The sequence below is a fragment of the Ptychodera flava genome, chromosome 22, assembly GCF_041260155.1.
Source record: "Ptychodera flava strain L36383 chromosome 22, AS_Pfla_20210202, whole genome shotgun sequence".
In the NCBI taxonomy this organism is placed as follows: Eukaryota; Metazoa; Hemichordata; class Enteropneusta; family Ptychoderidae; genus Ptychodera; species Ptychodera flava.
This window is the reverse complement of record NC_091949.1, coordinates 30,660,521-30,677,301: the sequence shown is the minus strand read 5'-3', so window position 1 is coordinate 30,677,301 and position 16,781 is coordinate 30,660,521. Positions and strand designations below refer to the sequence as shown.

Here is a 16,781-nt window from a genome sequence, read left to right as displayed (position 1 = left end):
ATAGGACCCGAAAACACCAAGTTTTGCAGAAATCGACCTACTGTACTGGTCAGCGAAGGCAGTGTAGGGAATAAGGGTCTATTTTGTGAGCAAAACTGGTCGAATCAAGATATAAGGGTGGTTCGAGTTTCAGCTATTTGCTGTGAAAATAAATGTAAACACAAAATCAGATATCTCCAGTCTTCCGACTTCACCTTGGATGGGGCCCCGTTACGACTGACACACGCATGACAGCCTAGTATAATACAGGAAGTCGTACGAAACTATCGCTGACATAAACTTTTGTTTCTGTGAACTGCAACGATTTCGCGCGAACCAGACCCAATCTGAAGTACGGGGGCATAGATTCTGCCAAATGAGTTCACTGTGAAATCGCAGCTCCGCAAATCACGCCAAATAACTAAATTGCGTGGTAAAGAAACACCAAAATAAAACTCAAGTTCTGCCGCCGTTTGTAAAGTATCATGCATTCCCTCGCTGAAATAAGTGCCTCAGCTGTATCGGATCCCTACACAGTAAACCCCGGCTGGCAGTAAAGACATTAGATCGTAACATACCTGATTTCGATAACTGTAGAAGAAGAAGAAACAGAGCTGTTGTCGAAATCCTCAAGACATTACATCGGAGTTTCCTCAAAGCCGCCATAGCTCTAACAACCCAGTTTGTTCAGCCGTATTTAATAAGTTGTGACGTCACACTGCCCTCCCATCCACAGCTTGCACCCCCTCTGAGACGCTTGGTTTATTCGACGGTTGACATTCCGTCGACGACAATATTTCTTCGGAGAAAATCCAAATGCAGCATTTAGATCATGGTAAAGACTACGAAGAACAAATTAAGGTATAGCTCGTGAAAATATCAAACTACACGCGTTAAATTGCGATGCTATGTTTGGTGTGTGTAGAATTGAATGAAAAACACGGATAATTTGTTAAAACACCGTATCCACCAAACCTGTAAAATAGAAAATGCAAGTTCTTAAGGGAGGAGACACCGAATATTCATCAAACTTTGTCTAGACAATAGTGTTACGCAACTAAAAGAAGTGTTTTTACAGTAATTAACTCAAAAGATACTTTCTCAGACATAATTAATGACTAACTCTTGGGGGCGCTGTTCCGAGACATATGATAGTTCTGAAAGGTTCTTCTTTATCGTTGAAATGTCTCAAAAGCTGGTTTCATGTGCCAAATTTCCTCCTTCTCAATGAAAGAAAACTTTTGCGGCATTTGTGCAGAGCAAATAAATTAGTTACGTTTAAGTTTTACGGTCCAAAAACCGAGGCCAATGCTGTCCGTTTACTCCCGTTGACCGTTTGGCCCCAAGCTGGGCCAGCACTGACGCCAACCAGGCGCCGACCATTCAACAAGGCAGAAAGGGGAACGGAGTGTCTCGGGCCTATTACATTACTCACAGGGGAGACTGAAGAAATTAATACCGTGGACCCCTTGCACGCTCACAGAGGAAAACGACATTTGTCTTAATTTTCTTCATGCCAACAAATTAGTTACATATTTTGGTCAAAAACCAACAGAACGAAGTTACCACGGGAAAAAAGTTTACGCTGAAACTTGTTTTCAAGAGATAATTGACACCCTTTTTGCCGTCCGAGAAACACAGAGTTGACGACACGGAAGAGTGCAATCCCTAGATATGGGAGAAAATTTACGGAAACATAATTCGAAGTGTATTACTTCCTAGCTTTCCAGAGGATTCCTAAGGATAGAGCACGACCAATGCGCCATCCCGGCCCTCATTCCTTGGCCGATCAAGTCTTGTACGAGCATGGACAACGAAAATCTTTCCGGCCGTTGTCGGGAGATATTCCTTACTCAAGAAGCTATTTCCGCAACAGTTCTTGGCCAGTGTGAAACATATTTCACTGCTTTTGTCTAAATTATATTAAAAATCTACAATATTCGCAATGAAATGTCAAATCTATGTATGTGAAAAAGTGGTTGGCGCCTACTGTGATCGCGCCTGTCAAGGGGCTGGTTGAAACACCCCTGGTTGTCAAAAGTAAGGGGTCCTATATCCACTTGAGATCCAATAGTGCTAGTCAACGCCATCTCATTACACTCTTTTAGTCGCCGCTGTTTTGAACCCTTTCACAACTCTAAACTGCGCATTGTTCAAAAGTCACAGCGACATAATAATGGACAATTCGACGAGGGCAAGATTGTCTTTGTTTTATTCTATTGCCGACGACAACCACTCGACAGATTGCTATCCAGTTACGCCAAAATGGTTGCCTAGCGCTAAATTTTGAATCCACAGTCCACTGCAGTACAAGTGACTCAGTCACAGAGACTGTTTTCGACTTGTTTGCCAGTCACATCATCTTTCAAATGAAGTCATCACACTAAAGCTGCCTTGATATTGATGGAAAATATACTTCAATGTTAGTATCGCCCGAATCCATGTGAAAATATATAGAACAGACATTTACACTCATTCAAGATCCTACCAGTCACGAACTACACTGTAACGGTACATCTATTTTGATTATTTTTCGCAAACTATATCGTAGGGCTCTTAAGGACTATTTTAATGAACAAGTTTCGAGTTTTCCCCTTTATTTTTATCCCCAACTTGACGAAAAATTACAAAAGTAGAAAACGGAGTCGTCCGCAGGAAAAGTTTTATCGTGGGCATGATAAATAATGTTCATTACTTATTCGTTATATAATTTACCTCCAGACTTTCATAAAGATATCCATGTTCTCATGAAAATTTTGGGAAAAAATAAACGTCATTTTCTACTTGCAATGTGTTTCTGAAATGTACTTTCTTTTATTCTTATGACGAAATAGCCATTTGTAGTCACGGCGTTGCTATGGAAAACCTCAACTCTATATTAAACATCGTGTTCGGTTTCTGAATCAGGAGAGAACAGTAGTTGTACCGGATAAATAATCAAGCTTTCAAGTATTTAGGGATGGACCATGAGATAGTGGGAGGGATGATCAAATTTGGTAAAACGTTCACAGAGAGAAAACTGTGCATTTTTTGTTGCTCTGTGATGCCTTTTTTTCAATGAAAAACAAAGAAATGACTTAATTGAAAGTGAAAACAACAATGCATCCATCGTGATATGCAAGCTCTGCCAACCCAAAGCAAAACACCGTCAAGGCACCTCTGTTCGACGATAAATTTTCGCGTCCTTATTCTTACTACGCATCCCAAATTCTAATGGTGTGTCCGTGACCTCCAGGGCGACTGGCATGTCTAGATGATATTGCGAGAAATGACGATGTTGATTTCACAAATATAAAAATGCAAGCTGTCTGAAATAAACGTATCTTGTCTGATGTCTGGTCCCAAGTTGCAAACTGAAAGGCAGTGAAATCGCGCCATGAAAAGATCTTGGACTCAATGTGTCTTCTATTCTTTGCCAGGGTTTTACTGGTTTCTCGACAACTGAGAAGATATTGTATTCACAGGTTTGAGACTTTCAATCTAGTTGATCACACATAGCGATCACACAGTTCGAAATTTCTATCCATGTCTAGTTTCAACGTTAATTTTCCCGTTGTTTTGAGAAACTCTACCAGAAAAGTCAGTATTCAAGGACATAGTCTAATATGTAATGATCAATTAGCTTGGCAAGCTAAAATCACGTATATTATTATATATCAAAGCGATGATAATTCACATCAAAATTTGCTACGTTCTTGCCCTGCGCAATTGTAAAGGTGTGTACTTCTACATAGGCAGTACTATAATCCCGGTGGTGAAATTTCTCAGCCAACCCTAACAATATGCATCCTTGTCGTCATCTTCGTGGTCGTCGTGGTCGTCGTCACCATCATCATCACCATCATCATCATCATCATCATCATCATCATCATCATCATCATCGTCATCACACGATCACTCTTTCCATCTTCAATGTGCTTGGTGTGTTGATATCGTATCCAATAGATTGGACACTGATTTTCTTTATTAATCGTTCTGAATTTACAATAAGTTTACATTCAGACCAATTTTAAAACATTTCTTTCTATTTCGAGTAATACATGAACTTATGGTTTTCTCTGTTTTATTGGCATGGAAACATCATGCCTCGATCCGAACACCGGATTCCTATTTGATAAGTACAGTAGATTGCATTGACTTTCGATAAAATCATGCCTTTTCTCGTTATTAAATATGAAACAACGTTTTTACATCATACATGATGAATGAATGAATGCCTATATATGGAAGACTTAGACAAGTCTCACATGAGCAGTGAGCATAGAGACTGGCTATATAAACAAATGTGAAAGGAAAGGAACGGTAATATCTTTGAGCGCCCTTAGTTAAAATCCAGGCCTTATTAAGGATAACAGGGGAAGGAACACGTGTGCGTGATTTACGGTGACATTCGAGTGAATTCCGAATGAAAAATATTCAGGTGTAAACCTCCGACAGACTGAAAATGCAGTTTCATCACAGCGGTAATCTAATTACCTGGAAAATTGCGTCATAAATTACGTCATACAGCTACTCACAATGGTGTCTTTTCATGCTCTAGCTGGAGGAGACACGCGTCAGAGGACACTGATGTGTTTTACAGTTTTGCAGTTGAAATTTACCCTCGAAAATATATCTTAATTACCGATTACACTACGACCACCTATTACTGAAATGAACGATTTAATGATTACTGAGAGAGACTGAAATAAACATCATAAATTTAAGTAAGGTACTTAGCAAGGTTTAGTGATTTATTTGAATAAATGATGCTCCTTTAACCACACATCCACAGAGAGGTGCTCCAGGGTTTCCTGAACTGATGTTGCTTTATAACCATGGCAACTGGGAACTCTGGTACGCTTGTTTTGATGATGAGTCGCATCACAGTTTCCCATCTCAGATGCATTGAATTGGAAATAAAGTCATTTGCGCCGTGGCCCCGAATTTCCTCCATGTATTTAAGTTTTTGAAAATGAAGATATAAGCTTGCGTGCTTGACATTCGAGGGTCGCATGCATGTAATCGAAATCTCAGCGGGTAAATAGACTTGCCGAGAAATCATGTTACCTAAGAGTAAGAACGGCAGAACGGATATATTTCAAGTTTCAGACAGCCTGTACGATAGAAACTTTCCCATTTCAACAAGGCAATCGTCATCAGAGCAGTTCACAAGAATTTTTCGCATGGCTTTAACTGAACTTCTTGGCAAAGCTTTTCGAATGCGCACGCCATTCACTGTGTACTGAAGCTATGTGTTAAGAAGTACAGTCAATTGAACCACGTACATTATCAGATTAGGCTACACGGAAAAGCAAATATGCAACGACAACAATATGCATACACAGAAAACGGAAAACGAAAAAAACCCACCGAAATCTGTAGTCTCAACCCAGCTAATGGAGATTATTATTTTTTCCAATTATAATTCACAAACGGACAGATGCGTCAGCAAAGTAAAAAAATCACGTCAGCAAGTAGAAAATTCAATTAGAAAAAATAAATCTACACGCAAGCCTTTCATGTCTGGCGACAGTGAGCGACCATCCAAAACGTTCCTTTCTGTAATAAATGAAGTTACACTAAAAAATTTTGTAAGGCTACTTGGGACATATTCGAGAAAATTGCATGAAAAGAGACAAAAGCACTGCCTTTACGCTGTGTATACTTTGGGAAGTAACCGATAATACATACTCCTCATGATGGTTTTTCATGATCATTACATTACATCACCCAGTTCATGTGTTGTGTACTGTAGCCGCGCCTTTCGTACTGAGTGGGCAGTGCAGAGTGATGTGTTTGTTTGTTCATTTTTCACTACTCCTAGTATCTGAATATAGAATACATGTACAGGCGGTGTGAAACATGTGATATGCTGTGGAAGTTTTCATTCTGAACACGAACACGCCGAACAATTGTGCCATCAAGAATCTAAATTTGGACTTCTTCTGTCGAACTCACCGGGCGATCTGATATTTTATTCGAAAATGTGAAGGAAAAGTGGCAATTTGGCCCTTGCTATTGTCTGGAGGTGAAGCCGTACAAAATCATCCCCACTACCCCCCCCCCCCCCGCCCCTTACTTACATCGCTTAATCTTCTCTAAAATTATATCAACCACAGCCTTCTCCTCCCCACCTATTTCCGGTCCCCAGTACCAGCAATTTTATCCCTGCCCTATCGTAAAAATTGAAATTTCGTCCCTGTTCATAGTGCAAAATGACTTTTTCTTCCTGCCCATTGATTATTTTAAGATTTTGCCCGCTCGTTAAGAAACTGCACACGAATAGGTTTGGCACGAACAGCTTCGTTGAGTGGACTATCTGATAAATTACTTTCGATCGCAAAATAGCTGTGACGTGCGAAAATTTCGTCATTTTGTTGAACTTTGGCATTGGCGGGTGGAACCACACGGTAGCGTTTTGTCATCTTTGTATCATACATGACGCGTCCAGGATGTTTGCATTTTGCATAAGGATGTTGTTTGGTTTTAAATTGGAAAACATTCCGTTCACGTCTTCAAACTCAGCAGAACACACAGAGCTGTTGTGAACAGTGACTGGATTTCAACTTGGATAAAGTGATTGGATTCGAAACAGTCGGTGATTGCTCGGCTTGCGTGATGTCACACTCTTTTCAGTACGCATACCGTATATGCGACCATGGTCCCTCTTTGTGGAGGGACCGTGATGCGACATCATCTACAGAAAATGTCAAATTTCAAGCAACACAGGCCCCATACCCTGTTACGTCCAAGCTCTGATATTGCGATTATTATTGCTTTTGTAATGGAATAAAATGTACGTTTCAATGTGTATTTTGTTAATAGTATCAAAAAAAAATTAAATTATAATGTTGTTGTTAGTCATATACACCATTAACTGAAACCATACACGACACCACTATGACAACATAGACCGATATGTATCCTGTCAAACAGACATGCGCAGAAAAGTCCTATGTTGGGAAGCTTACAAGCAGTCATATACACGATGATATCGTGCATGTTTTGAGTATGCACTGACTCGGAGTGATTAATAACTAATAACAACAACACAATCATTTTAAGCCATTTTCTTTTTGACATTTATTTTCAACAAAATATACATTAAAACTAATCATTTTATTACACAAATAGGGCAAAGAACTAAATCAACACGATTGGAAACCGTGTTCCTTTGGGGCCAAAAGATGTTTGGTCCATACTCGACGAAATGGGCGAAGTAACAATCAATCGTCTCAGAAGGTCGCTTGAGACCCTTAAGAAGATTATTAAGACTGTTTGACTAATTTTATTTCAGCATTAAAATTAGAAATACGTGAAATTAGCAGCAGCGGACACCAGGATCAATTTGCCGAGGTCAAATATGAAGCCGAAGCTACATTGAAAAAAGCCAGTGACAGTTCCGTTCAGTATAGACACTTGGTATGCTTAAATGTTGGAACATTCAGTACAGACACTGGGTAGACAAAAAAAAGCGTTCAGGCAATGGAGACAGACGCAGTAAAATTATAACATGAATTTACTAGAGTGTGATTTTAAAATGTCAACTGACAACGCCAGCTTTGTATATTTACAGTCATTTTTATCACACGGTTTCTTTAAATCCTGGTCGAGCCTCTTGAACAGGTCTCCTTTCCCTGTATTATGCTTGTGATCAACACGACTAGAGCTCACCCGTCGGTTACATTAGAAAATCTTTCATGAAAGGAAACTTGCACAAAAGAAGGTAATTATATCAGATTCCGTGACAATATGGTCCATAGCTTCCATTTATTCTCGTAAGGACCGTAATTGAATATTACAGATGAGTTCCCCTCTGCTTTGTCAAATCTACTCTTGATTAAATTCACTGAAATGTGTTTTCAAGCCCTTTGTTTGATACTTGAGGTAATTGATATCATTCACCTCGGAGACATAGCTTGCATTATTCATTTTCAGAGCATAACTCTCGCCTTGGCATGCAGAGAGAACGTTTGTATGACGTAATTCTTACGTCAACAATTACAACATCAATTTTAGTCATTGTTATATATCTTTGACAGTTTAACCGAGCTATAAATTAGCCTTTCTTGCATGCATGTGTAGTTACATTCGCAAAATATATCAAACTCGTTGAAAACTAGCATTTGCCGTTTTCCCCAGTTTTCAAAGCTACCGTACATAATCCTTTTTAATGAAAACTCCGTTCTGTGTGTCATCTTCATCTTCTCACTCATGGTTCAAATCGATGATTTAAATCATTCATTAATCTTCTGGTGTGTTTCAGCGAGGTTTACTCCGAAAGTTGATGTTGGTGTGACAGCGGTATTACCGTGTGCCAAACTGCCTTGTATGGCGTTCACTTATTCCTCTTCCTATAAAATCCTAGAGTGTTGAAACACGTAATACTTTTCTTACAAGCACGATGCGCTTGGTAGAATGTGGAACAAATAACAATAATTTCTACTACGGACTAAATTCTGCCGGTTAGAAACAACACTGCCCGCATACAGGCTTAGTGGACAAGCTTACAAGTCATCGTTGATGACAAAGTCCCCACTTGTTAATAGGTACTTTAATTATAAGTTCCCAGAGAGGATAGAGTCCTCTTCATTAATTGGGTGTGTGATAAAAATACTTTGATACAGATGGCGCTTAATGGCCAAGAATGAGTTCCATGGTGGTGAAAACATAAACCCAATGTAGGCAATCAACCTAATTACAAAAGGTCATTAAATGAGTCGATTAGGAATTAATCGACAGGATGACATTGCCAAACATTTTTGCATACTATTCTAACACCGACAGATTATCACCGGTACTGTATTTCATAAAGTTTGATGCAGTATTTACAACACTATGAGATCAACATCTGTACCAAGTTTCATCAAATTTGACGCAGTATTTGTAGATATATCACTCTAATTAGGAAAGTTCATTACATATGCAATTACAAATTAATTAAAATGACACTGATAAATGTCTTTTTCACTGTTAAAGCAATGTAAGCTTAACATCTGTACCAAGTTTCATGAAATTTGATGCAGTATTTCTTGACATATCAGCCTAGTTACGAAACTTCAGTAATTGACATGATACTGCTACATGCCGTGAAACAAATTGATGTGCATATGTATGAAATAGGTCAATGTCCTTGTACCAACTTTGAATGGTACTGGTGGAAATATGTCTGAGTTATGGCTCTGTACATGAAAAAATCGTAGCAAAATGGCCGCCACGCAGCCATATTCAATCTTATCGTAAAACAAATCAATGTGCATATGTATGGCATTGGTCAATCTCCTTGTACCAAGTTTGAATAAAATCGGTTGAGACATGCCTGAGTTATGGCTAAGGACATGAAAAAATTGTAACAAAATGGCTGCCATGCGGCCATATTGGATCATATCATGAAAAAAATTGACATGCATATGAATTACATTGGTCAATGTCCTGTACCAACTTTGAATAAAATCGGTTGAAACTTGTCTGAGTTATGGCTCTGTACATGAAAAAATCGTAATAAAATGGCCGCACAGCGGCCATATTGGATCGTATCACAAAACAAATCGACTTGCATATGTATGAAATATGAAGTAATCCTTATACCAAGTTTGAATGAAATCGCTCCAGGCATCTCTGAGATATCTGCGTGAACGGACGGACGCACGGACGCACGGACATGACCAAACCTATAAGTCCCCCCGGGCGGTGTCCGTGGGAACTAAAAACGAATTGTTTCAATATTGAGTGGACCTAGAAATGGTTTTATTTCTTCTATCACAGTCACCATCCTCAGTTACGTGCAAACTTCACAAAACAATTCAAATAAACTGAAATTTTAGGTTAGGTGGTAATATAGAAGAGCCAGTAATTTGTCCTGTGGTTTTTGTTTGTTTTGCCTTATAGACCATGCATATAAGTTGAACATTTAAAAAAAAGGTTGTACGCTGGAGGCCAGCCAGATTTTGGTATTCATCCAAAAGTAATTATTTAGTCACAATAGTGTCTCATTTATCCTCTTTTTAACAAGTGTGACTAGACCTTCTCACAACTTCTCGTTGACTACGTATGATGACCCTCTCTTCAAGTTGTAACGAGTTTCCCGGTGCAGGGAGCTGGCGTATAGCCAGAGAACATCGTAATCAGAAGGGTAAAACCTGATTAAGGGAGCCGTCATTATTTACGGCCTGGGGGTCGGGGTAATATGAGGGGGGTCGCTAAAAATCGAAAATTTCAAGGGGGATCCTCAAAATGTGGAGAGGAAGAAGGGGGTACTCAATTTTCGGTGCAAAATAAATTGAAATACTTCTCGAATTGCACCATTGCACACATCAATTTCTAAACATTTTCGATGCGAGAGGTGGGACACCCCCTCTCATGCTCTCCCCATTGGGGTTTTCTAACAGTTTTACTAGTAGAACACAAATTGGCAACACCTCTCAGATTGCACCATTGCACACATCAATTTCTCAAAGTTTTCCACGTACGATAGGGGACTCACCCTCTGACACTTTCCCCCGTCAGCCTCTCGCATGTTCTCCCCCATGTACTTTCAAGTTCTGCCCAGTCAGATATCCTAGTGAAAACCCTGTCATCATGATAATACCCATTCAAATTAAGCAATATTATATGGTCGGATACTTTTTATAGCGTGAGCTTTTATATCTGTATTTTGTTGTAATTTTGAATTTCATTTTGTTGGTTTCACCTTTTCCAACCATCATGAGATAACAGATGACAATCTAGCAGGGTACACCAGGCTTTGAAAGGTCTTTACAATAGCTGTATTTCTGTAAATTTTACAAATACATGTATTGGTATTTAGCTCTTCTAAGTGGGAGGGGGTCAGTCAAAATTTCAGAGTTAGAGAGGGGGGTTACTCAAATTCATCGTGGTTGGCAGGGGGGGGGGGTGCTACTCGAAATTTCAGAGTTTCTGATGAAATTCCTCCGACCCCCGGCTGTAAATAATGACGGTTCCCTAAGGTGCAATGAAAATTTAAACGAAACGTCAAGCCGAGTTCACGCACGCAACTTGACGTTGCCAATACTTCCTAAAGTCTTGTTTAGGTCACATGATTCTAGTCGCGACCAATCATTTTGTTACATATTAACATATCGAGTCGATGTCGTGCATGGTTGAAAGATAATCGATGGATCAGTATGATACGGTAACAGGTCAAGTAATGTTCACGATGTTCAGTTTAATGGTTCAATTTGTAATATTTTTATTGGGTAAGTTGTATATTCTCAACAAAAGAGGCTGAAAATCTCCCTGGATGAGTATTCATCAGAATGTATTTCAAAATCAAAATATACAACGAAGACATTTTTTCACCTAAGTCGAAACGAGAATGTCAGTAAAATTTAAGTACTCCTTTGACAATTTGAAATACTTTAAAGTCCGAACTGAGAAATGAAGAAAACAAGTTGCCGTACATTGAATTTCTCAGTAACTTTTGAAAGACGAGTGGGTTCTTCTTTTAATCTTACATTGATAAAAGTCTTAAAATATATCATCTCTGTGAATGTCACGTTTCTGCTGTAACGCACATTGCTCACCCAAGCCCTTAGCTGTGGAAACGCAGCTATCTGTTGGCGGGGTAGCGTGCGTCGCTATGCGGGCCAAAGGTCAATCCCGCCACGGTTGACCTTTGACTCGCATAGCGACGCACGCTACCCCGCCAACAGATAGCTGCGTTTCAACAGCTGAGAAGCCCTTAGAATACCAAGTCAACAAACAAACAACTACTGATTTCGCGATTTTTATGAAAAGTCTTCCGATAACATATTACTAATCATTAGCAACTATTGACCAAACTTACCAAACAATATTTAATGTTGAAAGTACCAACTTTCAAAACCATAACATTTGAAAGCGCAGCGCAGCAATTCGACCTGTACAAAGAACGACAATTGACAACACAGTGATTTTGAAACCAATTACAGGGCATTGACTTCGAGCGATGAAATCAAGTCCGTAGTAGAATTCAAGTTGTCGCCCGGCATCGTGTCAAAGGCGCCAAGAGGGTAGTAGTGAGTAAGTTGATCGTGTTAAAATCGTTCATTGTAGACAGCCTGCCCCAGATCATGTTGCATGAAACGTTACAGTATTGACAACGCAATCCATGAACCTAGTTACGATTCTAAACTCAGAATTCCTTTGTTTTCTTCGATATGTCGCGACGGCAGACCAACTTTTCCGGTTTATTTGATTTTCTTCTTTGTTAAAGTCCATAAAAAGTCTTGTTATTGTCTGAGAGCTTCTGAATAGCGCCTCTGTCCAGAGGGCGCAAAGCGTCACGCACGGTACAGAAGAGAGATGGACTGTTGATATTGGGCACACTGCATAACTTCAACTGCATGAAATACGGCGGTATTTGTATAGACGATACGCGGTGCCTGTGAAAAACCCGATTGTGAGTTGCGCCTATTGATAAATAGTCACTCGTTACTAGTCAAGTCTGATTTGATTGCTCTTTACCTCTGCCTTATTACCTTAAAAGAAAGTCATCACAATATTGTTTAATTGGACAAAGTCTGCTCACTTTTTATTCTGTTTCCACACGTTTTTTTATTGACTAGTGGCCACTGGCTCGCTGATTGGTTAAAGCAAGGTGATAATTGTCAGCTAATACTGGGCAATAATAACTTTAAGGCTCTCGTCAATCTAATTGACCTCTCAATTTTCTCGTCGCATTACTCTGTTGAATGCCACTCCACTGTCCTGATAGAGTTGTCGTTTAATCATGTATTTTGTAGTCCTGACACGGGGCATACATATTCTCTGTAACCTGTAAATATCACATGCCATTTGAACAGTTAAATTACTACGTAGAGATAACGCTCGAAATACCTGTTGACCACGTGATCAGAGCTCTCTTTTAACCTCATGGCATCGGTGGATCATCAGTTGAAGTCACGGTATGCAAATGTAGAACGTTGTGCCATATGCTAAGATGTTTTTGCAATACAACGCTGAAACCTACTCGTGTCGTTTGCTAACATGATTTGTCTTTGTTTTCTATGATATACGTCAAATATTGTAACAAGTCATCCAATATACCACTGACAAATGATATTGCTATAAACTTTTCAACATAAATCCCTTATTTGCCTTTTTCTGTCGAAAAATCCACGAATGAATGTCCACAGAAAGAATTACAAAAAAAAATGCTTTGTTCAACGGAACGCACTTTAAAGCTGCTTTAGCTGTAAACATTTACGTGTTCCCAAGTATTTTTCTAAAATTGTTGGATATACATTTGTACTACTTTTGAAATCATGTTGATATGCCTGGTATTCTAGTTGTTGATACAGCCTGTATATAACATATGTAGTAATGCCTACTGTTTTGGGGTTTTCTTTACGGATGGGCTAATTCTGAATATTCCTCTGGACTACGATTCATTTGTCAACAATAACATTGCATATATTGAACATAATGGCAACGTTTACAAAATGTAATATTTTTCTAATTGCTTCCATATCTTTAGATTATCGCCTTGATGTCGTTGCTTGTAGTAATTTCTCCGACAGTAAGGATTTTCTCTGAGAAATGTTGCTTTTTCCTTATTTTGACCGATAAAAACCAAAGAGCTAGGTAAAGTTCCTGTCCAAAGATTCGTACAGGCAAGTCGTCTCTTAAAACAGTAAGGAGACACACGATTCATGATCATTGCATTGCTACAGCGACAGCCGCCGAGTTTAAAATATATTAGAATGCGACCGGGGACAGATAATCGGACTCTTCAAATGTTACAATACGTTGGGGCTTATTTTAAAACTTTTGGAGCAAATTTTGGTAAATGTTCGATAATTTGTTTCTCCAGGAATTAATTTTGCACAGTGGCCCCTGATTTAATTCCTCATTTCGAAGGTGAATTGCTTGAAGTTTCCTCGAGAACGTTCAAGTGTTTACAATTTTGACACGCGTACTACCTTCAAGCACCGTCCCTCCACCCAGGGACGGTGCTTCAAGTCTCTGAGTCTGGTTTCATCAGAGGTGACACTGCAACTGTTCAGCATCTCAACCACACGGACAGAAGAAGCTCGAAGCTGACGCCAGAGGGCGCACAGCGAAATTGAGCAGATCCCACAAAATGAAAATGAAAACTACGGAAATGTAGGTGCTATTAGTATTAAAGGGCCAGTAGCTTTAATTCCTGGTGACTATTTGACAAATTATTTGTATTCAATTTTGAGTTTTTGTGGTATTCATGGAAGTATGTTGAAACACTATTTAGCTTGTCAGTCTGGACAAGAATTCATATGTCAACAATAACAATGCAGTCTACACATGTACAGGCTGAGTTGACAAGCTGAAAACTGCGTCTCTCAATATGCGTTCGTGAGTAGCACAAGAAATGTGGCTAATGTTAGAAACAGATGCAGTGCAAAATTATCAAAAGTTGCAGACACAGGGCTTTTAATATTACTCTGATGACAGTCGGTCACTGACTGTGAGTGAAAACTTGATTCATTTGTATTTGCACTTCTTGGCGTCTTTGACGATGATGATGTTGACAGAATTCATACATCAAGATTGTTTATAAAACGACTTATATTACAATAAATACGTATGTGTCTCAGCAGACAGATACTGGAGATAAGAATGGTCCGTGCTGACTCCTAGGCTTGCACGTTGGCTTATGCGATTAATTTTGAACCTTTTCTATTAAAGGGAGAGTGCCGCAAAACCGGGGTTACAGAAATTCGAAAATTGCAAAGGGACATGCCTACAGAGCAGAAGGAGAGCAACCACTTAATTTTCAAAAATGCATCCTTTCAAAAAGCATTGTTTCAATATAAAAAATTGGGTAATCAAGGTCCGCAGTGAAACTTAATATCCTATGAATCTACAACCACTAGCTATTTGTTGGGGCCCAGGGTAGTTTGACTGAATATTGTACATAATTAATGTCTTACTGAGCTGGAAATGTTTTTTTATGAAGCGATGATCGAAGCGCCTGAGAGGAGATCCCCTCCTTACCCCCATCCCCCTGATGTATTCACTGCGTTACAACTGACCTGGTCATCAAACACACACACACATACCTACACACACCTTCAGACACACACACACACACAGATATCTTGTAAGGCAGTGAATAAAAACTCTACACCAGACTTCAAACTTCCTCTGTACTTTCTTGTAGTGGCCTTTGTTGCATCTCACTGCAAGAAAATACTGGGCAAGTTTACAGTACGTGTTATAAATTCAGTGTTTAAAAACACAAATGCATGTTTGATGCACAGCTTTGACCCTTATCATGCCAGGCAGTATTACTTCCCCGTCTGCCAAGTCAGAAAGAAGCATAGTATTGAGACAAAACCTAGAGTATTGGATACTCAATGTGACAGCAGGTTTAGTCAGTAAAATCATGTTTAAATCTGTGTTTTCAGAGGCCTTCAAATGTCCAAGTCTTTGTTAAAGTGAAATAAATAGGACATGTTATACCTCAGTGTTTGTAACCAGCTTTGTCTGATGATGACAGCAACATGGCAGGATGAGCCTTACAGCTGTGACTGTGTGAGGACAGATGTGATTTAGTCTTCTAGACATAACCAAAATGACACTATTTAGGGTTTCAGTATTGGGACGGAGACTCCCCTTCTGGCTTCCCCAAGTGTGCTCATTTCATCAAAGCTACTTGCTAACGTGAGTTAGAGATGTTCATGTCCATTGTACATAATTTAAAACAGCTGCCCAAGTACTCGCTGTAGTAGTGACCTAAGGTAAAAGGAAAATTTTCTAGCAGTCACAGAATATCAGAGATAAATGTAGCAGTTTATATTTTGGAATGATGAAACAAAAGTCTCAGACAAATTTTAACTCAACGTTTGTACAGGCTTAGTACAAGACTGATTGGCATCAACTGTCAGGTCTGATGGCAACTTTGACTGACCATACCTACGTACATGCATGTATGCATACTCATACATACATGCATATCATACACTCATGAAACTTAAGTCACAGATATCATTTCTTTGTAATTGAAGTAATTTGTGTTATTTTACACACATATATATATATATATATATATATATATATATATATATATATATATATATATATATATATATATATATATATATATATATATATATATATATATATATATCCTATAAAGTTCAGAAATCTTCACGGTGTAAAACAGTGCTCAATACCTGCTGTATGGCAGAGCGATTTACGGTAAAACTTGATAAAAAGTAGAAAACAGGACTTAAGGCATTACTCAGAGTTTCACGCTACATGTGTTCTCTGTAGCGATCATCAGACAAATTGTTCATCTGATAATATATATATATAATATATATACCAAAACTTGTTTGTATCTTCTCACACACACACACACAGATATATATATATATATATATATATATATATATATATATATATATATATATATATATATATATATATATATATATATATATATATATATATATATATATATATTAGAGAGTTGGATACAGAATAATTGAACACTGTAGGAATAGGAACAAAATCAATACACAGAATGTCCATTCACACAGTTGAGCTCTTTGTGTCAAACCACTTGAAGGTCATGAGCACATGAAACTACAGTTTATGAACATTCTGGGTACTTGAGTTTGTTTTTATTGGCTGCTGGTCACACATGAACAGTAAAACAAAATTATGTGTCTTTGAGTAAGGATGTAAGAATGAGGTGGGTTTGAGGGATTTGGTAGGGGGGGGGGGGATATAGTGCAAATCTGCTGTTGGTTGTTACTGTCTCTGTCCTGGTTGCAAAGGAGTACCATTAGTAAGGAAGATAAGATTCATATTTGAGAATACAGAGAGGAAGACAC

The 16,781-nt window shown here is 38.7% G+C and overlaps 1 protein-coding gene across 1 annotated transcript in view; it reads right to left on the bottom strand.

The window, feature by feature from the left end:
* Positions 1-773, bottom strand: part of LOC139123176 (bone morphogenetic protein receptor type-1B-like) — a 71,490-nt gene extending 70,717 nt beyond the window's left edge. Inside the window, exon 1 of the mRNA XM_070689270.1 lies at positions 558-773. Coding sequence (XP_070545371.1) covers positions 558-645 — 88 coding nt within the window. The 5' untranslated portion in view covers positions 646-773. The remainder of the gene's footprint in view (positions 1-557) is intronic.
* Positions 774-16,781: the final 16,008 nt, after the last annotated feature.